The sequence below is a fragment of the Asparagus officinalis genome, chromosome 10 (genome assembly GCF_001876935.1).
Source record: "Asparagus officinalis chromosome 10, Aspof.V1, whole genome shotgun sequence".
NCBI lineage: Eukaryota > Viridiplantae > Streptophyta > Magnoliopsida > Asparagales > Asparagaceae > Asparagus > Asparagus officinalis.
In genome coordinates this window covers 70,544,102-70,569,414 of record NC_033803.1, presented here as the reverse complement: position 1 = coordinate 70,569,414, position 25,313 = coordinate 70,544,102, and the positions used below count along the sequence as shown (strand labels likewise).

At 41.5% G+C, this 25,313-nt stretch overlaps 1 protein-coding gene across 1 annotated transcript; it reads left to right on the top strand.

The window, feature by feature from the left end:
• On the top strand, positions 8,934–9,275 carry LOC109826890. The gene has a single exon (XM_020393907.1). The coding sequence runs from the start codon at positions 8,934–8,936 to the stop codon at positions 9,273–9,275; it is 342 nt and encodes a 113-aa protein (XP_020249496.1).

Below are 25,313 nucleotides of genomic sequence, written 5' to 3'. Positions count from 1 at the left end.
AATAAAAAACCTAATCACCCCCTTGCTTCTTATCCACTAGAGCTTAGCGTATGTTCAGCAGTAACTTTTTTTGCTGCAGGTCTACATCCAAATGATTTATATCAGAACCTGGGCATCAAAAGCAAATCTACCCTGATTGCTCCTCGTGGGCCAGCAACCAAAAGCCAAATATGTGTATGTTTAATAGCTAGACCTTCAAGAACCTAGCTCACAAAATGGACACATGCGTTTAAAAATGAGAGAGAGAGAGAGAGAGAGAGAGAGAGTTTCCACTTTCCATTGTCTCTTGTTCAAATGATCACCAAAGGCCAACACCTTGTTTTGTTCTTAGTTCTTTGGCCAAATGAATTCCCCACAAAATGTGATTCCGCCACTCTGTTTGTCACTTGTTCAAATGATCCAAGAGCATAAAAAATATACTTTATTTGTACTTGATGATTCATAATATCACGCCTAGAAAATCCTCGATACCATTCGTAGGACCATTCGACATTGTCCATACTTGCAGCCACCACAAAATGCTTATAAAAGTGCAATTTGGTGAAAGTTGCGTATTTGTGCACTTAGTGGCCTTTCATGACTTGAAATAACAATAATGATGAAGCAACCACAGATTAAATCAACACCGTACTTGCTGGTTAACATTCAAGGTTTTATGATAAACCCTGTTCTTATCGCGGTTACCTTGGGCAAGAACTCGGGAGTAATCAGTTAAGGATTTGTATCATGTTGATGGTGCTAAGAAAAGTTCTTGCCAATCCTTTCATCCATCCTTCTGAAGGCTTCTAACTCCAAAGCTAACCTATTCCCATACAAAAAATGGGTGGTATGATCAGTAATCCCGAGCAACTGATTGGCTTTTATAGTTCTAATAAATCTTATGCCGTAAGAATTTTCATGATGGCTCAAACTGAAGCCTATACTACGAGATCAGCACTGTAATATTTGTTAGGATATGTGAAGCCTAACTATCAGGCATGCCCTACACTTCAGAATGAAGAGGAACAAAGTTGGAACATGATGAACAGGATCGACGATGGCGAAGTTCAAGCAAAACGACGAAGGAGGCATTTTTCTGCATCGCGGTCGACCGAGCAGGGCGCGGCGGGCGACCGCCTATGTGCACAGTTGAGTGCACAGGCCAGAAACTTGTCGCGGTCGACCGAAGGTGGCGCAGCGGTCGACCGCTCAAAGTCCAGAGAGCAACCCAGCTTTCTGTCTTCGTCGCGGTCGACCGAATGTGGCGCAGCGGTCGACCGCTCAAAGTCCAGAGAGCAACCTGGATTCTGAACTGCATCGCGATCGACCGCGCATGGCGCAGCGGTCGACCGCGAGTCGGGTTTCGGCCCAAATTCGAATTTTGACCTGTTTTGATCTGTTTCCTTTTGTAGTTGTTAAACCTTTAAGTCTATAAAATGGTTGATTAGGGCATGATGTATTGAGACGAAAAATAGTGAATTTTTCTCCTGCGACGGCCGTGGACGTAGTTTCTCACATTGAGAAGCGAACCACGTAAATCTTATGTGTTTGAGTTTGTTTGATTTTCTCTCTTCTCTCCTAAATCTCTATTTCCAAATCGCATCAGGGGGGTTGTGCATCCCCAATAAGTGGTATCAGAGCGACTAGGTTCGGCGCGAGCGATTTGAGGTCAGAGACAATGGGATCTGAGAAGGAAACATCCAAGATTGAGAAGTTTGATGGAACAAACTTCGGGTTCTGGAAGATGCGGATGAAGGACTACCTCTATCAGAAGGATTTATACCTACCATTGGGAGAAAAGCTGACGGATATGAAAGATGCGGATTGGAAGCTATTGGATCGAAAGGCCATTGGAGCGATCAGGTTGACCTTGTCTAAATCAGTAGCGTTCAACATCAAGAATCAGAATACGACGACGAATCTCATGGCGGCGTTGTCCAGTATGTATGAGCAGCCCTCTGCGGCGAATAAGGTACATCTTATTAAAAAGTTGTTTAATTTGAGGATGTCCGAGAGCCTGAAATTCAAGGAACACCTGAACGAGTTTAATGAGATCACGGATCAATTAAACTCGGTCAATATTCAGTTTGACGTTGAAATCCAAGCTCTCTTGATACTTGGTCAATTACCCGACAGTTGGAAGGGTACCGTTATCTCGATTAGCGGATCATGTGGCAAATCAAAACTGAAGTTTTCAGAGGTGGTGGACATGATTATGACTGAGGAGATTAGAAGGCAAGAGGAAGGGATTTGTAATTCAGGGTCGGCGTTGAATCTTGAGAGCAGAGGAAGAAACAGTAACAGAAACAGAGGAAATAGCCGTGGAAGACCTAACTCGAGGAACGGAAGGTCAAAGTCCAGGAACCGCAAGGGTAAGAAGGAGATCGATTGCTAGAATTGTGGCAAGTTTGGCCACTATGAAAATCAGCGCCGAGAACCCAAGAAGGACAAGGAGAACAAGACTGAAGCGAACGTGGCCTCAGGAGAATCAGATGATGTCCTGATCTGTTCGTTGGAAAGCAAGACTGAATCGTGGGTGCTGGATTCAGGAGCTTCGTTTCATGCTACCTCAAATAGAGATTTATTTGAGAACTACGTTTCAGGAAACCTAGGAAAAGTCTATCTTGGTGATGATCAGCCTTGTGATATTGTTGGCAAAGGAGTCGTGCAAATCAAGCTCAATGGGTCTACATGGAAGCTGAGCGATGTGAGACATGTTCCTAGCCTGAGGAAAAATCTGATTTCCATAGGACAATTGGCAAAAGAGGGATACGTTTCAATCTTCGCATGTGATACATGGAAGGTTACAAAGGGATCCATGGTTGTTGCCCGTGGTACGAAGACTGGATCTCTCTACATGACGATAGATGCACGAGGCTCCATTGCAGTGGCTGAAGGCAGTGAAGACCCAAATTTGTGGCACCAGAGGCTAGGTCACATGAGTAGCAAAGGCCTAAAGGTTATGCAATCGAATGGGAAGTTACCAGGTTTGAGATCGGCTGATATTGATTTATGTGAAAGCTGCATTCTTGGGAAACAAAAGAGAATAAGCTTCAAAAGGGTTGGCAGAACTCCTAAAGAAGAGAAGCTTGAGTTAGTTCACACAGATGTGTGGGGTCCAGCATCAGTTACATCCACCGGCGGAAGGTTATATTTTGTAACCTTCATAGATGATCGCTCGAGGAAGACTTGGGTCTATTTCATGAAACACAAATCAGAAGTGTTTGAAGTCTTCAAAATATGGAAGGCTATGGTAGAGAACGAGACCGGTTTGAAGATCAAAAAGCTTCGTTCTGACAACGGCGGCGAGTATGAAGACTCAGAGTTCAAGAAGTTCTGTTATGACAGCGGCATTAGATTAGAGAGGACAGTGCCAGGTACACCCCAGCAGAATGGTGTAGCAGAACACATGAACAGAACATTGACTGGGAGAGCCAGAAGTATGCGATTACAGGCAGGTTTTCCAAAGCAATTCTGGGCAGAAGCAGTCAACACAGCTGCCTACTTGATCAACCGGGGACCATCAGTACCTTTGGAGCACAAAATACCTGAAGAAGTATGGAGTGGAAAGCAGGTAAACCTTTCTCACCTGAGAGTATTTGGATGTGTTTCATATGTACATCTGAGTGATCACGCTAGAAGCAAACTCGATCCTAAGTCCTTAAAATGTTTCTTTGTTGGCTATGGCGGCGATGAGTTTGGCTACAAGTTCTGGGATGAGCAGAACAAGAAAATCATCAGAAGCAGGGATGTGGTCTTTAACGAATCAGTCCTCTACAAAGACCGTGATGCCGTTCAGCCCACTAGTACGATGCAGATTGATCCTACATATTTCGAGTCAGATGATGCCTCAGATGGAGACAATCCCGAAGCTAGTTCTGATGAAGAAGAAGAGTTGATGGATGAGACCACTTCAGAGGGGGCAGATGAAGATGGAGAGACTATTTCGCCCGTCAGAGAGTTGAGGCGGTCAGCTAGAGTCCCCAAGCCCAATCCAAAGTATCCATCACTACAGCCCAGAGCTCATCTTAACTACCTATTATTGAGTGACGGTGGAGAGTCAGAAAGTTATGATGAGGCCCTTCGAGTAGATGATGCGAGCAAGTGGGAGCTCGCCATGAAAGATGAAATAAAATCTTTGAACACCAACAAGACATGGGAACTTGCGAAGCAACCAACGGGGAAAAAGGCCTTGAGCAATAAATGGGTGTACAGAATCAAAGAGGAACATGATGGTTCCAAGAGATACAAGGCCAGATTGGTGGTTAAAGGATTTCAGCAGAGAGAAGGAGTTGATTACACAGAGATCTTCTCTCCAGTAGTCAAACTAACTACCATCAGAACAGTCCTGAGTATTGTTGCAGCTGAAGATCTACATCTCGAGCAGCTAGATGTAAAGACAGCTTTCCTCCACGGTGATCTAGAGGAAGAGATATATATGCAGCAGCCAGAGGGGTTTACTCAGAAGGGAAAAGAGAAGATGGTATGTAGATTGAAGAAGAGCTTGTACGGCCTAAAACAAGCTCCAAGGCAATGATACAAAAAGTTCGATGGATTCATGCACAGAAACGGTTACTCCAGGTGCAATACTGATCATTACTGTTTCGTCAAAGAGTTTGACAAAAGTTACATCATCCTGCTCCTATATGTCGACGACATGCTTGTAGCCGGTTCAGATATGAGAGAGATCAAGAAGCTGAAGAAGCAGCTGTCGAGTGAGTTTGACATGAAGGACCTAGGCGCAGCGAAGCAGATATTGGGAATGAAGATTAGCAGAGACAAACTCTTAGGCACACTACGACTATCTCAGGCCGAGTATATTCGACGGGTGCTTGAGAGGTTCGGGATGAGCGGTGCTAAGGCCGTTAACACACCGTTAGCTAGTCATTTCAAACTGACTAAGGAGCAGTGTCCCGAGACTGATGAAGAGAAAGACTACATGGCTAAGGTTCCATATGCTTCAGCCATTAGAAGCCTTATGTACGCCATGGTATGCACGAGACCTGACATTGCCCATGCAGTGGGAGCTGTGAGCAGATTCATGTCAGATCCAGGAGAGCAGCACTGGGAAGCAGTAAAGTGGATTCTGAGATACCTGCGAGGTACAATAGAAGATTGTTTATGCTTCAGAAGAGGCAAGTTAGTTCTGCAGGGTTTTGTTGACGCAGACTATGCTGGTGAGATAGACCAGAGAAGGAGCACTACAGGATATGTATTCACTTTGGGCTCTACAGCTATTAGTTGGGTTTCTCAGTTGCAGAAGATCGTTGCTTTATCAACGACAGAGGCTGAATATGTTGTTGTGACAGAGGCAAGCAAGGAGATGATTTGGTTACAGGGTTTCTTGGAGGAGTTGGGACAGAAGAGTGAGAAGAGTGTCTTACATTGTGATAGCCAGAGCGCAATTCATTTGGCAAAGAATCTCGCTTTTCATGCAAGAACCAAACACATACAGGTCCTCTACCACTTCATAAGATCAGCGTTGGACGAGGACATGTTGGAACTTGTGAAGATTCAAGGAAGCAAGAATCCAGCTGATATGCTTACCAAGGTTGTCACTACAGAGAAATTGAAGTTGTGCTCAACTTCAGTTGGCCTCAGCACTTGATGATATGGAGGTTGTCGCCGCAGAGAGAGCTGAAAGAGATTGATAGTTAGTCTCCAAGTAGGAGATTGTTAGGATATGTGAAGCCTAATTATCAGGCATGCCCTACACTTCAGAATGAAGAGGAACAAAGTTGGAACAGGATGAACAGGATCGACGATGGCGAAGTTCAAGCAAAACGACGAAGGAGGCATTTTTCTGCATCGCGGTCGACCGAGCAGGGCGCGGTGGTCGACCGCCTATGTGCACAGCTGGGTGCACAGGCCAGAAACTTGTCGCGGTCGACCGAAGGTGGCGCAGCGGTCGACCGCTCAAAGTCCAGAGAGCAACCCAGCTTTCTGTCTTCGTCGCGGTCGACCGAGCATGGCGCTGCGGTCGACCGCCAGAACTGCATCGCGGTCGACCGCGCATGGTGCGACGGTCGACCGCGAGTCGGGTTTCGGCCCAGATTCGAATTTTTGACCTGTTTTGATCTGTTTCCTTTTTTAGTTGTTAAACCCTTAAGTCTATAAAAGGGTTGATTAGGGCATGATGTATTGAGACGAAAAATAGTGAATTTTTCTCCTGCGATGACCGTGGACGTAGTTTCTCACATTGAGAAGCGAACCACGTAAATCTTGTGTGTTTGAGTTTGTTTGATTTTCTCTCTTCTCTCCTAAATCTCTATTTCCAAATCGCATCAGGGGGGTTGTGCATCCCCAACAATATTCGCCACGTACATGCATAATATATATTGCAGAGAATAATAGCAAAAATCTAGATTCGAACAATATCTTTCACGTTGAAGGACTCGTAGGTTGAAGATTATTAGTTCGATCTGCATAGTTTCTTCGTACATCATCAGCTTGGAATATTGCTAATTGAAAATTCATATAATGCTAAAAAATGAGATTTGGAATCAGATTAGGTGACATGTTCACATCAAGATTATCCTTTTTTTTTTTTTTTTTTTGGATTAAGTGAACAATCACCGAAAAATTTACCTAGGCGATCATTACCTTCGCTTTCTGCCTATATAATGCATGTAACCAGGTCATTTTATTTCGTTTGATATCTAGAGGCTCGACAAGCATATCTTATCATTAAATTGGAATATACATATAGCAGTTTTCTTTGTCAAGTAGCAAATAGTCCAGTTAATTTAGATGGATCATGAAATCCCAAACAAATTGGATTGGAAAGCGCTAATTTTATGCTGTTAATAATGATAAGGATCATCTCAACAGTAATAATTAATGATGATAAGCATGACAATATTAATATTATTATGAAATTTTGCTGTCGATCTGCATCACTTCAACTAGATTTAGTCGGCCCATGTCACTATCACTTGGAGATGCTCACGGAACAACCTCGGACATTCATCTTATATCCAGTGATATTATAGTAAGAATGGCAAAAACATGCACGTGTCAATAAATATGCATCAGGAGATGCCTTCAATGGCAAAGCCCCAGAAACTTAAGCATATGTACTGTGAGGCGCTTGATTTCTCTTCAAGCCCTTTTTACTATATACCAAAATTTCGAAGTTGTGATATGAGTTGGAGATATAAGCTTATATTCTAACATGTCACCATAAGTCGAACACCCTTTTCTGGCCCGAAACATGTCTTATCTATAGCTGATTTTTTTCTCTAAATCTGCTTTAACTGTGTGCCGGTGGTCTTTGGACTTCTATGTTACCCGGGTACTTCTATAATGAAGCCGTACCCGTACCCAATACTTTCCCGTACCCAAACTTCATGGACACTTCTTGAATATATGCATGCATTTATTACAACATGTACTTAATTATATGATATATGTGTTAATTTAAAACACTTGTCAAAGACTTCCTGGACGTAGAGCTTACACTTCACATCCGTCTTTTAAAACTAATGAGATACGGGTCAGATTCGTTTCAGTCCATACCCAAGTTTAAAACTATATTATATATATATATATATATATATATATATATATATAGAGAGAGAGAGAGAGAGAAAACTGTAGGTAAGCTGCCAGTTCACCGTCTCTGTGCGCTGCAGGGGCTTTATTGCAAAAAAAGTCACTTTTTCTTCCGTGAACTCGTTGTTCGTGACCATTCTCTCTCCTGAAATTTATTGCCCCGTGACCGCTCTCTCTCTCCCCCAAAATATCAACTCGTGACTTCAAAAATTTCCCCAAATCCGCTCATCTCACCTACATTTCCAATTCCGACGAGATCAGCTGCTTTCTCCTCCGACGAGATCCCCAAATCCGCTGCTTTCTCCTCCGACGAGATCAGCTCTCCTCCGACGACATCAGCCCTCGACACCACGAGATCTCGAGCCTTCGACGCCGCTGCTTTCTCCTCCGACGAGATCAGCTCTCCTTCGTCGTTCCCCAAAGACACCACGACATCAGCCCTCCTCCTGCAACAGAGCGCCGCTTCCCCAAATGCGCTCACGAGTTCTCGAGTCTTCGACGCCGAAGCCCCGTCGAAGACGCTTCCTCCTCTCTCTCTCTCTCTCTCTCTCTCTCGACGCCGACGCAGGTAAAAACCCTACCCATCTCTCTCGATCTCTCCCACGATCCCTATGTTTGGATTGTGCTAAAATTGGAGATGGATGAATTTTTTTGGTGATGATTTTTTGGAGATGGATGATATTTGTTTTGAACTGAGTTATGATTTAGTTTGCATCATGCAGCTCTGCAGTGATTTCGTTTGTTTTTAAATTCGTTTGCATCACCCATGCTATCGTTTCGGAATTGGATATTAAAATCTGTAAGCTTCATTTTTTGTTAACTGCTGGCTGTGAACAAGTAAAACTGTTTGTCTTTAGAGTCGAGAGCATCTAACAAATATGAAACCTAGCAAACACAAATATGAAGAAGTTCTTGTAAACAAGAATCTCCATTTATAGAATTCAGAATTGTTTGCCTTTTGTGGAGTGGAAATGTTTTAGGAGTGGAAAATGTTTTAGGAGTGGCATGTGTGCTTGTTGCATTGTTTTAGAACTAACAAGCAAATTTGGAAAAGAAAAATATATCTATGTGTGTTTACAGTATTAGAATGATGAGGATGCTAAGAAAAATGAACTAACCAGCACAAATCAGTCTCATTAATGAAATAATGTGTTCAAATGGTGTCAGTAATATGAAGACTACATAACAGGAAGGTGTCTAACAAATATAAAGCGAACTAGTTCACACCTGCACATAAAACTAAAAGCACACATGCATGGACGCACAAGTGTACACAGAGAAAAAGAAATAAATAAGCATCAGGTATTATTTTGCCATCTGAGTGTGTTTTTATTATTTTGCCAATTATTATTCACCATTTGCTATGAATATGCAAACTTTTATATATGAAGCCGTGTAGCATGGAGTCATCTTCAAGCAATCGTCATGTACTGTTGTGGTATTGTGGAATGAGGGCTATACTCTCCAGATCTGGAACTAAGAGGAACCCTGGTCGATTGTTTTTTGGATGCGCTAATTGGAAAGTGAGTAATTGTGGATTCTTCAAATGGGTATCTGATGAAGAGGAGTTTGAAGGTCAGATGAAGCAGTGGAGCGCGACGCCGCAATTTTCAAGAGCCGTGTCAAGTGGAGAAGTGCAGGAAAAGAGAAAGATTGAGATTGATATTATGGATTTGTTGAAGCTTATTATATTTGTTCTTTTAGTTGGTATTTTTATTGGATTTGTGCTAAGTAGGGTGTGAGAACGTATTATTGGATTTGTTATCAGTTAGTACTTTGTAAATAATAATGTTATCAGTTTGATGTTATTGGATTTGTGCTTATTATAAGTTGAAGCTATTATATTATTCTACAGAACTACAGGAGACATGGCAATGCATTATATTATTCTACAGACTACTTGTAGAGTCTTATCCGACCCTTTCCACCAATGGCACATCCTTAAGATCGAGTGCTGATTATCAAGAATACTACTTTTTGTGTATACATTTTCTACTTCATTCATACACATGCATTTTCCTGTGTGAACATACAAGGATTCTCTTGTGTCTGTGTGCGCGCACTGGCATGTGTGCTTGTTGCATTATTCTCATGTAATATAACTTTCTTTAACAGAGTTCTTGGTATCGATATATGATGTACTGGTTCTACTAAGATCATGTTATTTTCAGCTTTCTTCCAGTATATAAGTTTTCACTGGACATCATAGCTTAATTTGTGAAGCCTCAAATTGCTGTCATTTGCAGTAAACTACTGAATATGACAAAATTTTCTGTGAGTCTTCTGTATTTCAAAAGAAATCTCCAAAATATCCCAATTAAATTCTTTGGTTGAACATAAAATAATTTTTAGTCTAAAAGAGCTCAAAGACCAAGATCAGATGACATTGATGGAGTTGGTCGGCTTCCAATGCTGAATGATGCATATTATATAGATCTTCTTTGTGAGTTTGCTGCCATGTTTTTAATTGCAAATAAGGTGGACAGCATTCACAATTTTGTTAAACATGAACAATAATATAATACATGAACGATAATAACTCACTTAAAAACGACGTTTGGAAATTAGATACAGCACTTAATAGCAAATGATAAACACATATGCAGCACAAATGTATCGACCATAATATAATACATCCAAGAACTCTCACAAATTTGAACATTTTCTTGTCTCAAAACAGAAAAAGTTACAACTCATTGTCCTCCACTTTCAGGCTCCAAATAGTAAGATATAAGCACACACAGCTAAGCTACTTGGATGTTCTCTTTGCTAGTCTCAGTTCTATTCATCATCTTCCTGCATACGACAATAAGGGAACAACAGAAAAAAAATAAGACACGTATCATACGACAATAACCACAAGCTGAAAAAGGAAGCAACTATCACAACTTCTAATGAGTAAGGCAACAGCCAAACTCAGCTGTAACCTCAATAATGTCAAGTTTGGTATAAGCTCCTGTCTCTTAATTTTATCCCTCTTTTAACTTTTCTGATTGCTACCAAAATCTAACTTATATCTCGATGCAGGTGATGGTATAATTAAGTTATGTTCATTGGCCAGGCTGCCAAACTTTTATTTATTGTTATCATTCTTTGAAATAATAAATGATAGTGCAGTCTTAATCCTGGAATTTGTATTACTTGAAGATAAGGCGTTGGGACAGAGAACAAGCTCCCTGGGGGTATGGAATTAATTTATACACAATTGAAGATGCAACCATATGATTTCATTCTCTCTCTTTCCATCTGTTCTCTCTTTTTTTTACAGAAAAGTAACAGTTACTAGAATACGGCAATATGCCCCTCTTAATAAGTTGTGATATCTAAGTGGAGGGTAATGCTATATATGATATTGGAAAACTAAATTGAACATTAACGCGGCTACCATATGACCGTCGCAAAAAGGGAACAAATTCCGACATACTTACATGAACAAATCCATGCATGTGGAGTTTGAAGAATCCAGACATATTTTCGTTTAGCTGCAAATCACATGACAAATTAATCATATAATTGTACCAAGGCAAAAATTATTAAGAGGTGAACTTTCATGAAAAAATATTAACTATACCTTGGCAAGTTGACTTTACAGCTAGTTCTATAATGCCCGAGCTCACCACATCTGCTACATATACGTTTCTTCCTTTCTTTCTTTTCTTGTGCTTGTTCTAAACCTGACTGGTGCAGCTCTATCAGGATCACGAACTGTAATCTGAGGAATGTGCTCCATTGTATGTGAGATGTGTGCGGATATTTGAGTGTCCACCATTTGATCTTGATTTGAGGAATGTGCTCCAACTTCTTCTTACAGTGGTTCTATAAATTTTGTTAGCACATCATCTAGATTTTGCATCTTCTCTTCTGAAGCAAATGCAAGCTCGAGCGCATTATTGAATTTTGCTCTTAAGGCCCAAGATTTCAATAAATTAATCTTCTCTTCACAACTTGTGATGTTTCTTCCATATATAATGTTGCCAACCCCAATGTTACGATGTCGAGCATGTATAGTCCAACGGTGAAGGATGTAATGGTCGGGTAATGAATCCATTTGCCTAGCCATCATTAGCGATAATATATGTCTACATACAACACCATTAGTTTCAAACAAAGCACAAGTACAACGAAATTGCATCTGACTAGATTGCTCATAAGTAACCACCTCCCATTTTCCTCTATCTGTAAACTTACAGACTTTGTATTCAACAATGTCTCCATCTTTTCTCAATTCTTCACAAAACTCTGTACCAAATACTTTGAATTCAGTTTGGAACACATCAAACATATTGCGTGTATACATTTCTCCAGCTTGGACCTCAATTCAGACTCTTGAAATCTTCATGGGCTTCACTTAAGCGACGATGAGTTACTGCTTTTTCATATTGTGTCACAAACTCGTGTAATTGAGTCTGTGAGTTAACATACCCATCAAAAAATGCATTAATACTTTCACTCCTTTGGCTCGATCTCATTCCAGCAAAAAAAGTATCCTTCAGATAATACGGCACCCAGTGTTCTCTGCAGTTGTAAACTGTTTGCAACCATCCCTCCCCTTCTTCATTTATATCAAACTTCTCTTTCATCTCAACCCAATATCCTTCATATTGTTCAATTAAAGAACTATTGCACCACAAGCCCCAATACCTTTGAAACTGTTCACCATAACGAGATACCAAAGTAGGCAAATGATCAATAATATGCTTTTGCATGTGCCAATAGCAATAACGGTGTCTTGTCGTTGGAAAAACTGAGTGAATAGCATTACACATTGCCCTATCCTGATCTGTTATAATAGCATCTGGTTCAATGCCATGCATGCATTTCAGCCATTCTTCAAATAACCAAACAAAGATATCTTCCTGTTCATCGGCTAATAATGCACAACCAAGTAAAGTGGACTGCCTATGTTGATTTACACCAGTAAATGGAGCAAATAGAAGACTGAACTTATTAGTTCTGTATGTCACATCAAACACAATAACATCACTGAATTTCAAATAAGATGCTCTTGATCTTCCATCGGCCCAGAAAACACTCCTCATTTGTCCACTACTGTCTACTTCTATTACAAAGTAAAATTCTGGATCATTCGCTGTCGCACTCTGAAAATGTCGAATGATAGATATGCATTCATGACCAATATTATTGACTCTTTGGGTTCTGATATGATCAATGCATTGTTGTAATGTCACTAATTCACCTTCTCTTCCATTAGTTGCATTGATGACGCGAGAAATAGTGGAAGGAGGCATACCTTCTTCACGCAGGCTATCAATAAGTTTTTTACATCTTTGGGTTTTATGAAATTGTTGATGTGATCTGTGCATTTTTGCTTTGTCTGGACTACTCAACACATGATTTGTATGTTCTTCAACAAACCCTGTGACCTCCCACAATTTGTCCTGCAATATTTTCACTCGCATCATTGCTTTACATCCCACCCGAGTCTCTCGCCGAAGATGAATCTCCATCTTGTCTTTATTAGATTTATAGCCCTCCTTATCACAAACAAACTTTCTGTCTACCACTTCTCTAGTCTTGCGAGAGTAATTCACCGTGCTCTTTCTTATTCCAAAACCCATCAACAATGCATATGAGTTCTAATAGTTATAAGCTTCTTCATAACTATTAAACTTCATTCCCATAAGTGGTTTAGGAGCATTTACACTAGTTGAATTTGTTTCCTCCATTCCGAACTCTACACTGGTTGAATTTGTTTCCTCCATTCCGAACTCCTATAAAGAAGAAAACCAATTCCAAACATTATGTTCAATGTTGCTTCAAAACTAAGGATGTAATGGTGAAAAATTAAAGATTGATACAGAAAATATTGGTCATGATCATAATTATATATATATAAACACGGGTCAAACAATCCAAATCTACATAGATAACCAAAAATAGCATTAATTACACAAGAATAATGTTATATGTTAATTACATCTTTCATGCTTTACTTTCTGTCTTCACAGCCAGCAGTTAACAGAAAATATTAGTAGTTTCTGTAATATTGGTAGTTTCTGTAATCTATATTATCAAGATTTGACTTCATTTACATCCTTAATATTTCAATCATGATTCCTAAAACATTTTCCTCCATTTACTACTTGCATCATTTCATTGAAAACAGTTTCAGACGCCACTCTTCCTAAAACATTTTCCACTCCTAAAACATTTCCACTCCACAAAAGGCAAACAATTCTGAAATCTATAAATGGAGATTCTTATTATACAGAGATAAACATGTCTAACACCTCTGAGCTACTGTATAAATTAGCTTGATATCTCTGATTCACAAGTTAAAAATTCGAATGAAATGTTCAATGCATACAAATGAATACCTCCTCAGTGCCAAAGTTTCACACAGAACCCTGTAGTCACTGGTGGCTGCCTTTTGCTCGAGAGAGGGAAGGGGGGGCTGATGGTGGCGCACACAGAAAGGGGGGCTGGAGGCACTCAAAAGGCGGCGGCTCAGAGGGGACTCGCGGCGGCTTCGATTTGGGGCGAGGACGAACGGATCTCGCGGCGGCGACGAAATGGGCGAGGACGGGACCGATCTCGCTCAGAGCTGGTCAGAGGGGTCGCGGCGGGGATCTCCTCTCTCGCGGCGGCCACGAAATGGGTATATATATATATATATATATATATATATATATATATATATATATAGTCGTGTCCCCGTACCCTACATTTTACAGTTTTTCCGTGTCATGTACCCGCACTCACACCCATACCAGTACTCGTGCCCGTTTCCATGCAACTTAGTTGGACTTTGTTTGACTTAGCGCTATCTTAAAGACTTTCCCACTGCACCTAAACTGTGAATCTGTAATGAGGGTTGAGGGATACAGTTTTATACTCAGCCCACTCTAAGCATTAGGACTATAACAAGTTAAAAGGAAGTTTGATAATCGAGATTAATTTGTCCTATGCGTGGAACAGGCGGAAACTATCCATCTTAATTATGCATCTTCAATAAAATTCTCGACCATCATCGATGCCAAACTCAAGGTTTTCGAAACTCAATTCCAACACAAAAGTCACCAGGCAAAAAAAAAAAAAAAAAGCAGCTCAGTTAATAACTGCCAATAATTTTACTTGTCAGTTCTGAGCCCAATCTATTACCGATCCACAAACCAATATAACAGACTGCATATCAAATCATGGTCACTTCATCCAGATATCTGTTAACTTCAGGAGCTAGATCCATATGCATGTGACATGATGAATCAGGGAACTTATCAATATATAATGTATGTGATGCACTTTGAACTGCCTTTTAAATCAGCAGATTCTGATGTATTACATTTTTTGACTCTATGATGCACACTCCATCAATCAGCAACCATCTTGTCCAGTGCTACTTTGAGAATGTATGTGTGTTCATAACCTGAAAGCTACACTCATGAATCGTGATCACACCCAACTTGCAGAAATTTGTGTCATTGAGTAGTTTGCATTGGGTTGGAAGATGAACCTGTGGAGTTGGATGTATAACCATGAATTATGTTGGTGGCTTTTGCGAATAGGCCCAACCCCGCAGAGGAACATAATTACGACATCAAACGTGGTTGGCCATGCAGCCACCGATAGAAATCTTACAGCATGATTAACAGAAATTAACGTACACTCGTTTACATATACTAAAACGAGATTGAATTTGTGCATACCTTCTTCCATTGTTGAATGCAATAAACACCGAATTACCGATAATTATTCTTCCTTGTCCATTGTGCATACCTTCTTCCATTGTTGAATGCAATAAACACCGAATTACCGATAATTATTCTTCCTTGTCCACTCCACAACACAAAACCGAAATTGATGGCCAATAAACACCGAATTACCGATAATTATTCTTCCTTGTCCACTCCACAACACAAAACCGAAATTGATGGCTTATTATCACAGGACTTTATTCATTGATCATTCATTGGTCATTTATTTATCATTTATTTGTGTGTGGACAAGTGACTTCCTTTATAGAACTCCCACCATCAAGGAGTTCATAACTACCCAATGTAGTTATATCTTAAAACTACCAAAGTAGTTAATTTTAAATTTCAAATTTAAATTGCTATCAATGTCACATAATAGAATATGAAGAGAGAAAATTCCAACAGCCGCCACAAACTTGAGGGCAAAGCAGAGACATTTTGATCACTCTCTTTTACTTCCTCTGGAGTATTCATTATGACCCCCATGGATTCGTCCACTAGCTTCATCAATCCACCACCTCGTATGATCTGCATGCATATTCAAACAGCAGAAGAATGAAAAAGTATTTCATAGCGTACACAAGTTGTTATAATGAATTATTCTTCATATTTTAAAGGATCTTGTAAGCAAAGGAAGACAATGTATCAAACAACTAAAATGGTTTAGGTTTACATTAGGTAGACTGCAATTTAAGTAACTATCAAAGTTTGGTATATGAATTAGGGTTCTCTGCCAAGCAACCAAAATATAAATCGAAGGCCTCGTTCAAGACACATGGTCGGCAGATTCCAAAAATATGACATAAGGAAGAAAGAGAATTCAAATTTTCAGATATAAGAGAGGGTCATATATAGACCAAAGCATACATGGGAAGGGAAACTAGTAAAGATAAGCTGTGTGTACCTTTGTAAAGCGCAAACAACAGTAATTTCTACCAATATGACAACCTAACTTCTAAAGAAGTTCGGTAATAGGAGCCATTATTTTTTATCATAAACAAGTAAATGCATTTTATCTAAACCCTTTCAATCGCCACAAATACACTGTATGACTGGAGAACTGAGACATTGTTTTAAAAAGCATCCGTCTAGTCGGTCTAGGTGTACGCTTAGACCTAGGAGGTACCTAGGTCGCCTAACTAGCGTCTGTCGCCTAACTAGCGCCTAATTAGGCGGTACATAGGCTGCCCACTTAGGTTTTGGGAGTGTTTAGATGAGCATTGTCTGCTTATGTGGACTGCACCCTTTAGGCCTTGATCATCATTTTCTATGTTGTAGTCTTCACATCCTCCAACCTGTTGGGGTTGAACAACGACAACTCGTGCCCTTTCGGGTCTTGTGACGAAAGAATAGCGAGCAAGAACTCACAACAAAAAAATAAAATTTGCAAGAAAAGAATAAACAAAAGAGAGAACATCAGATTTAACGAGGTTCGGCAAACGTGCCTACGTCCTCGAGAGCCGCACCAGAAAATTTCTTGATTATCAAAGAAGATTACAATGCTCGCAATATGCCACTCTCTCTCTCTAAGATCTCTGATATCAAAGTGCTCACAAAAACCCTCTTTTTCGGGTGTTACAAACCCTAAAACGTTTAAGGAATATAATCCCAACTCAAACAGGTTTCCAAACAGATCAGGAAACCTAAAAAAACCGCTATCGGTCGACTAATGCACATGCGTCGGTCGACCGACCAGAACAATTGTTTCTGCAAGGTTGCTCGGGCATGTTTGTAGTCGACTGATAACACCCATCGGTCGAATGATGAGCTTCTACTAGTCGACTGATGAGCTCCATCAGTCAACTGAACAGAGAGTGATTTCCTGGCTTGTTTCCTACAGTCGATTCGGTCGACTGATCCAAGCCTTCAGTCGACTGACCAGAGGCTTTTCCTGCGTGTCGATTTGTTCTCAGGTTTCGGTCTACACACACCCCAAAACCAAAAATCTCCCACTTGGAGACCAAACCTCCATCAACAAGCTCTTCTGAACTTCCGCCATCTTCACAAGCATCTTCTCTTCCCCGGAAAAATTCTTTCTTCAATCAATATCAATCTTGGTGATCCCACCTCCTCCTAGTGTGGCTCCACCCTCATCTCCTACATGTAAAGGCCAACTGAAGTTGCGCACAACTCCAGTTTCTCGATGGTTACTGCTTTCATCAACATCTCTGTAGGATTTTGGCTCCCTAAAATCTTCTCCAACTGTAGTTTCTCGTCCTCTATCAGCGAGCGTATGAAGTGGTAACACACGTCGATGTGCTTCGTTCTGGCATGATATACTGGGTTCTTGACAAGGTGTATAACACTCTGGTTATCACAATAAAGAACGTCATTTCCTCGTTTCAGACCAACTCTTCCAGGCACCCCCGGTCAACCAAATTATCTCATTGTTGGCTTCAGTCACTATGACATACTCTGCCTCAGTCGTGGACAACGTCACTATCTTCTGTAATCGTGAGACCATGCTCACTGTTGTTGACGCTAAAGTATAAACATACCCCATGGTATTTTACCTCATATCATGATCACCAGAAAAGTTTGCATCCACATATCCCTATAGTACCAATTTCTAAAAGTACTCTAGAAGGGGAGTAAATAGGGTAGTTGCTAATCTAATCCGATATTAATGCCAAATAAAAGTTATTAACTAATATATCCTAACAATGTGATATACAATGAAATATGCAAGGATATACAATGAGCAATAGGCGATATAAACAATGAGACAATGAAAAGTACGTCAATGCCAAACACAAACAAACAATATGATCACGAAGTTTGGTCACCCTCGACCTACTTCTCCGCTCCTCACCCTAGAGAAGATTCTCCACTAAATCAACAAAATAACTATACAATCGGTTTTTAACGCTCACTGATAAACGTTTACAACTCTCACAATTGTCAATACACAACACATTCCTCTAAGTGTTGGCCTAGCCCGTGTCACCTTCCTCAAGTGCTCGGAATTACAACATCCCACCAGGATTTACTACCGACGTCACTCCTTTTGGAAATGACTCCGTCTCTCACCAACCACTTCTCTAAGTGTCCTTGTGTATTACAACGTGATCTCAACAATTTAGCACAAGTAAAAATAATTTATTCTCTAAACAAGATGAGAACTAAATTAAGTGATGTGAAACAATGTGAATGCAGGTGCAAGATCAGCGACAACAATGTTTCACCAAATCAGCGATCAATCTAGGCAGGAAGCTCAAGAATAAAATGAAGCGAACGATGGTTTTTAAGCAAAAGTTACAATGTACTAAGTTTGAACCTTTGTAAAATTATTTTGATAATTAATGTAATGATTTGTTCTCTTAATACAGTTCAATTTGTAATATTTAGATAAGCAAAAATACTCAGCAACAGAATCACTCGCTCACTATTCAAACTGATACAGCATAATCGCAATTGATACTAAGATTGAGAATAACATGCACGCAATAGCAATTCCGAAAATACTTGGGCGTAAGAAAATTAAACCTTCGTCGGGTTGGACTGGTTCGATGGGAGGATCCTCTGGAGGCGGTGTAAAAACTCCAAATGTGAGTGGCGGAAGTTCTCCTCCAAGAGCTACGTAATTAGGATGAAGCGGCGTATCTGGATGAAAACGTCGGTGCCAAGAACTAATGCCCAAACTGCTCTCCACACTGTCTACAAGCTGATGAGTCACGCGTTCGACGTATTCAGGAACACTCTCGGACGTCCGATAATCGAACCACGAGGAAAGCTGCAAATCAACAATACCAGTCTCTGGGTCAAACACGAGGTCGTAGTCTTCAGCGTCAGGATCAGCCATACACTAACGAACTGCGGAGTCAAAAGTCAGAACACTGCAGATTGGGTCTAATATCAAGGTCTGGTCCAACTGAACCAATCAAGTCTAACCAAAATAAACCAGACCCAAGTATGAAATAAGATGATCTGAACCAAAATAAATCAATCCCAAATGTGAAGACCGGATCAATTCAAAGCCCTAGACCCGATGTCTGCCCGACTTCGACCTGAGGGAAAACGACTCAAGGGCGAGGAAAGCGGTGATCTTCGTCGGGTAGGGCGACGACGGGGCGAATCTGGGACGCGGTAGAAGGCGGCACTGTCGGAAGAGGAGTTCGACGGTGGTTGTCGAGCGGCGGAGGCTGAAGGCGTCGATTCGGGTTCGGGGCTTTTCCCCCCGAACTTTGGGGAAGATGGCAGCGGCGGTGGAACTGCTCCGTCGATGGTGGATGATGGCGCGACGACTAAGGGTTCAGGGCGATGGAGGTTCGAGAGCGACGAGAATTGGTTGCTGTCGAAATCGTCGGAGAAGGAGATGGCGGCGGGGAAAGGGGAGAGGGCGGCGGTTGCTTGAGCAGGGGAAAGAACAGGGGAGCGGCTAGGGTTTCACACCCACGTTTCACACGTTCAATCACTCAGGTAATTGCAATTACTTTCAAAAAATATTCATTGATTCTAACTCTGATTACAAATCATGTTTATATAGAGATTATTACAGAATTTAAAAGCTCAATCTAATCTCTCTCAATCTTATCCAATAACAACTAAATAACTAATAACAACTCTAATCTGAATTCAACTACTAACTGAAAAATAACTGAAATTTCTAAATTGTCAAAACCATATCCCTGCGATCTGATGTGCGGCTGGAATACGTCGTCTCCTACGCTGATAAACACGGCGAAAGTCCCGTGCACGTGCCTGGATGTCCTCATCATTCTCCCCAGGTGGGAGAGAACTCGACCCTGTCGAGTGTAAATCAAGGCGGCTATCATACTGCTCAAGAAGATCTGGATCCAGCCTCTGTAAATCACCTCGATCGAGCCAAGTATCATCAGACTCAGGTCTATTTTTCCAACGAACCAAATACCTGCGGATACCACCATTGCTAGTAGAAACAATGTTATCATCAATAATAGCATCAATGTCATGTGCTGTATATGTAGGTGATATCTGGGGAAGTGGAGGTAAAGGGGAGCTCTCAGAAATAGGCTCAGGGGTAGGCTCATCAACCAGTGGATTGTCAGGGTTAAAATGTGGGCCTTTGTACTCTACTAAATCTTCAATATTAAAAGTCGAACCAATATTAAAACCTTCAGGAAGGTCGAGAACATAAGCATTATCATTAATTTTCCTGAGAATTTTAAAAGGTCCTGCACTTCGTGCATGTAACTTTTTAACAGTTCCTGGAGGAAACCGTTCCGGACGTATCCGGACCATCACATAATCGCCATCGCCTACACTAAATTCTTTAAACCTCCTTCTTAGATTTGCTCGCATTTTATAGTTAGTATTGCTATCATTGATCTTTATACTGATGTCTTTATGCAAGTCATGAATGCGAGATGCAAATGCAGATGCTGACTCAGATACTCTGTGATGTGCAGACACGGGGACAAGATCTATAGGTTGTCTAGGTTTGTAACCATACACTACTTCAGCTGGACTGACACCTGTAGACCTATTAATAGAGTTATTATAAGCAAATTCAGCAGTAGGCAGATGTTGATCCCAATCCCTAAGATTTTCGCCTACTAGCGATCTCAATAGGTTCCCTAAACTCCTGTTGACTACTTCAGTCTGACCATCGGTTTGGGGATGAAACGCTGTCGAGAATTGAAGCTTAGTTCCCATTTTGTGCCAAAGGGTTTTCCAGAAGTAACTAGTAAATTTAACGTCCCTATCAGACACAATTGTTTTCGGAAGCCCGTGCAGTTTAACAACTTCATTAAAGTATAACTTGGCTACATGAGAAGCATCAAAATGTTTTGGAGCACGGTATGAAGTGGGCCATTTTGGAGAATCGGTCCACAACAACAAGGACAGAATCGTGTTTTCTAATGGTCTTTGGGAGTCCTAACACGAAGTCCATGCTGATATCTTGCCAGGGACAATTTGGGATAGGAAGAGGGGTGTACAGGCCAGTGTTCTGCTTACGTTGCTTAGCTAATTGACAGGTGTGACATCGACCCACTAGCCTAACAACGTCACGTTTAATACTTGGCCAATAGAAACGACATTCAACTGCTTTGACAGTCTTGTTATTCCCAAAATGTCCTGCAAGGCCTCCAGCGTGTAGTTCCCAAATTAAGAATTCTCTCAGCGAGGTGTTAGGAATACACAACTTGCGAAAATGGAACAAATATCCATCCTTCAGGAGAAAGCCATCAATCTCACGGGTCACTCCATCATTCAGCAAAGTATAAACTTCGCTAAAATCAGGGCACGATTCATATTGGTCTTTAACTTTCTCAAAGCCGGTGACTTCCGCACTCAAAATGGAGAGGAGGTGCATGCGGCGGCTGAGTGCGTCGGCGGCCTTGTTTTCTACTCCCGCTTTATGTTTGATCGTGTAGGTATAATCCTGGAGGAACTCAACCCAACGACCATGTCTGGCGTTCAACTTCTTTTGAGAGTGAATATATCGAAGAGCTTCGTGGTCAAAATATATGACGAATTCTTGTGGTAGCAGATAGTGACGCCAGTGTCGAAGAGATTGTATCGCCGCATAGAACTCTTTATCATAGGTGGAATAACGTTGCCTCGTATCATTCAGCTTCTCACTAAAGTAAGCAACGGGATGTCCTTCTTGAGATAGGACTCCACCTATACCAATACCAGAGGCATCACACGCAATTTCGAAGACTTTAGAAAAATCGGGCAGGCGCATAACAGGAGCCTGCGACATCCTTTGCTTGATCTCTTAGAATGCCTTGGTAGCAGCTTTTGACCACTCGAACTCACCTTTCTTCAAGCAATCGGTAATAGGGGCCATGATGGTACTGAAGCCCTTGATAAACCGACGATAAAAAGTAGCGAGTCTGTGAAAGCTTCGAACGTCTCTAATGTTCTTGGGTTCGGGCCATTCTTCAATAGCTCTAATCTTTTCGGGGTCGGCGGATACTCCTTCAGACGAGACCACGAATCCTAGAAAAATGACTTGTTGTGTAAGAAAAGTGCACTTCTTAGGATTGGCATAAAGTTGCTCTTTTCTTAACACGGCACAGACTTGACGCAGATGGTCCACGTGTTGCTCGCGAGAATTACTGTAAATAAGGATATCGTCAAAGTACACCACCAAGAATTTTCCTGTGAAGGGGCGGAGTACTTGAGTCATCACTCTCATAAAAGTGCTCGGAGCGTTAGTCAAGCCAAAGGGCATGATCATCCACTCATACAATCCGTCTTTCGTCTTGAAAGCAGTCTTCCATTCGTCACCAGGACGGATGCGAATCTGATGGTAGCCACTCTTAAGATCAATCTTAGAGAAGATGGTGGCTCCAGACATTAAGTCAAGCATGTCATCCAACCGGGGAATGAGGAAACGATATTTCACCGTGATCTTGTTGATTGCACGGCTATCCACACACATACGCCATGTACCATCCTTCTTGGGTGTTAATAATGCGGGAACCGCACAAGGGCTCATGCTTTCTTTCACAAAGCCTTTCTTCAGCAGCTCATTAACTTGCCTCTTTAACTCTGCATGCTCATTGGGGTTCATTCGATAGTGAGGCAAATTGGGAAGGGTTGCACCCGGGACTAAATCAATTGCGTGTTGAATATCACGCATCGGGGGTAACTGGTCCGGGAGGTCCTCAGGGAAGACGTCAGAGAATTCTTCCAACACAGGAGCGACTTCTGGGGGAGCTGTATTAGCAATATCCTTAGGAGCTTCTCTAGCAGCGAGGGCGAAAATGGGGGCTCCATTGGACAGTTCACGATCAATCTCTTTAGCTCCAATTAGATTAACGCCTTGGGAAAACTTGTTTGGATCGGGCTTCTTGTCATTACCTTTCGGTTGAACCGGAAGGATCTTGACCTTCTTCCCGTCATGCTCGAATAATAGCATATTGGATCGCCCGAAGATATGAACGTCGTTATCAAATAGCCAGGGTCTTCCAAGAATAACTTGACCCACATCCATTTTCAGAACATCACACCAAACTTTGTCCTTATAAATGGAAAATTGGAGAGGGACTAAACATCTCTCTTGGACATTGAGTGCGGTGTCGTTAATCCATGATACTTTATATGGATTAGGATGGGGTACAACTTTAAGACCAAGCTTAGCGATTACTGCTGAGGAGACCGCGTTAATGCAGCTTCCACTGTCCACGATCACTTTACAATTTTTATCACCAATCTTTGTGAACGTATGGAAAATGGAGGTACGTCTCCAATCATCAACAGCCTTGGATTGAGAGGTGGCGCATCTGATGACTGATACAGTAGGAGTTTCGATTTGCCGTAGACAACCTAAGACAGTATCATCTGTCTCATCCTCGAAATCATCGGTATCATCGTCAACTTGATGGATAAACTCGTCGCTATCAAGCTCAGGTTCAAATTCGTATTGTCCATCGATTATAGCAACCTTGTGACGGGTCGGACAGTTCGCAGCAACGTGTCCATACCCTTGGTATTTATAGCACTTGACGTGAGGGCCGATCTTGGAGAAATCTCTCTCCGGCTCCTTGCCTTTGGGGTCGACTTTAGGCTGGGAAGAACTAGGGTTAGATCGACTCGGAGGCTGACTAGAGGTAGTGGCACGGGAAGGTTAGGAGGAATAAGTTCTAAAGTCCTGATTCCTATGGGATTTGGCTTCATCTAAATCTTGAACTAATGCGTAAGCCTTCTCAAGGGTGTCTATTCCTCTAGCAAAGAGTTCAGCTTGGAGGTCATTTCTCAATCCAGCTCTAAACTTTGACAGGACTTTCATTGGTGCCTCTTGCTCAATGGTGCTGCATCGAGTCAACAATTCGTCGAATTGCGCAACATATTCTTTCGCAGACTTGGTTCCTTGAGTGAGACGATGCCACTTGTCTAACAGTCTATGATAAAACGATGGTGGGAGGTATTTTCGTTTCAGTTCATCTGCCATTTCTCGCCAAGTTGTAATTGGTAACTCACCTCTAATATGCCTTAGCGTTTCGAGGTTGGACCAATATTGGCAGGCGGGTCCGGTGAGTTTCATAGCTGCGAATTTGACCTTTCGGGGTTCCGTCAGGGCATATCAATCAAAGCAGCGATCCATGTTCTTCAGCCAGTCCAAGAAAGCTTGTGGATCGAGCTTACCGTCAAAGGTTGGTGCACTGACCTTAATGCTCCTCAAGTATTGCGCGTCCGGATCAGGTACAGGTTGATGTGGAGGTCGATGAGCGAAGTGTCCATAACCTTGGCCTTGTAGTGGTGGGGCGATGGGTCCAAAGCCTTGATCGTTCGGCGGAGGAGTTGCAACACGTGCTTCTTCTAGCCTCGCTAATCTCTCGTTATTGTCATTCAGGATCTCGCGGGTAGCTTGGCTCTCCTGGGCTAAATTACCTATTTGTCGTGCTAACTCAGCTATTTGCTTAAGGAGTTCGGGATCTGTGTTGCCTGACATGCTGGACTCACTAGTTGACTCACTTGACTCTCCCAATCGATAGTGTAAACCTGTACGAGTGGGCATGCACTACAGCTAAAGATGAAATGTGTGTACTAACAGCTAATGAGATGATTTTTTTATTTTTATTTTTTTTATTTTTTTTTATAAAGACTCAACTAAAACAATTTTCCTAACCTGAAAATTAAAATAAAATTCCTAACCTAGAACCATGCTCTGATACCAAAAATGATGTGAAACAATGTGAATGCAGGTGCAAGATCAGCGACAACAATGTTTCACCAAATCAGCGATCAATCTAGGCAGGAAGCTCAAGAATAAAATGAAGCGAACGATGGTTTTTAAGCAAAAGTTACAATGTACTAAGTTTGAACCTTTGTAAAATTATTCTGATAATTAATGTAATGATTTGTTCTCTTAATACAGTTCAATTTGTAATATTTAGATAAGCAGAAATACTCAACAACAGAATCACTCGCTCACTATTCAAACTGATACAGCATAATCGCAATTGATACTAAGATTGAGAATAACATGCACACAATAGCAATTCCGAAAATACTTGGGCGTAAGAAAATTAAACCTTCGTCGGGTTGGACTGGTTCGATGGGAGGATCCTCTGGAGGCGCGGTAAAAACTCCAAACGTGAGTGGCGGGAGTTCTCCTCCAAGAGCTGCGTA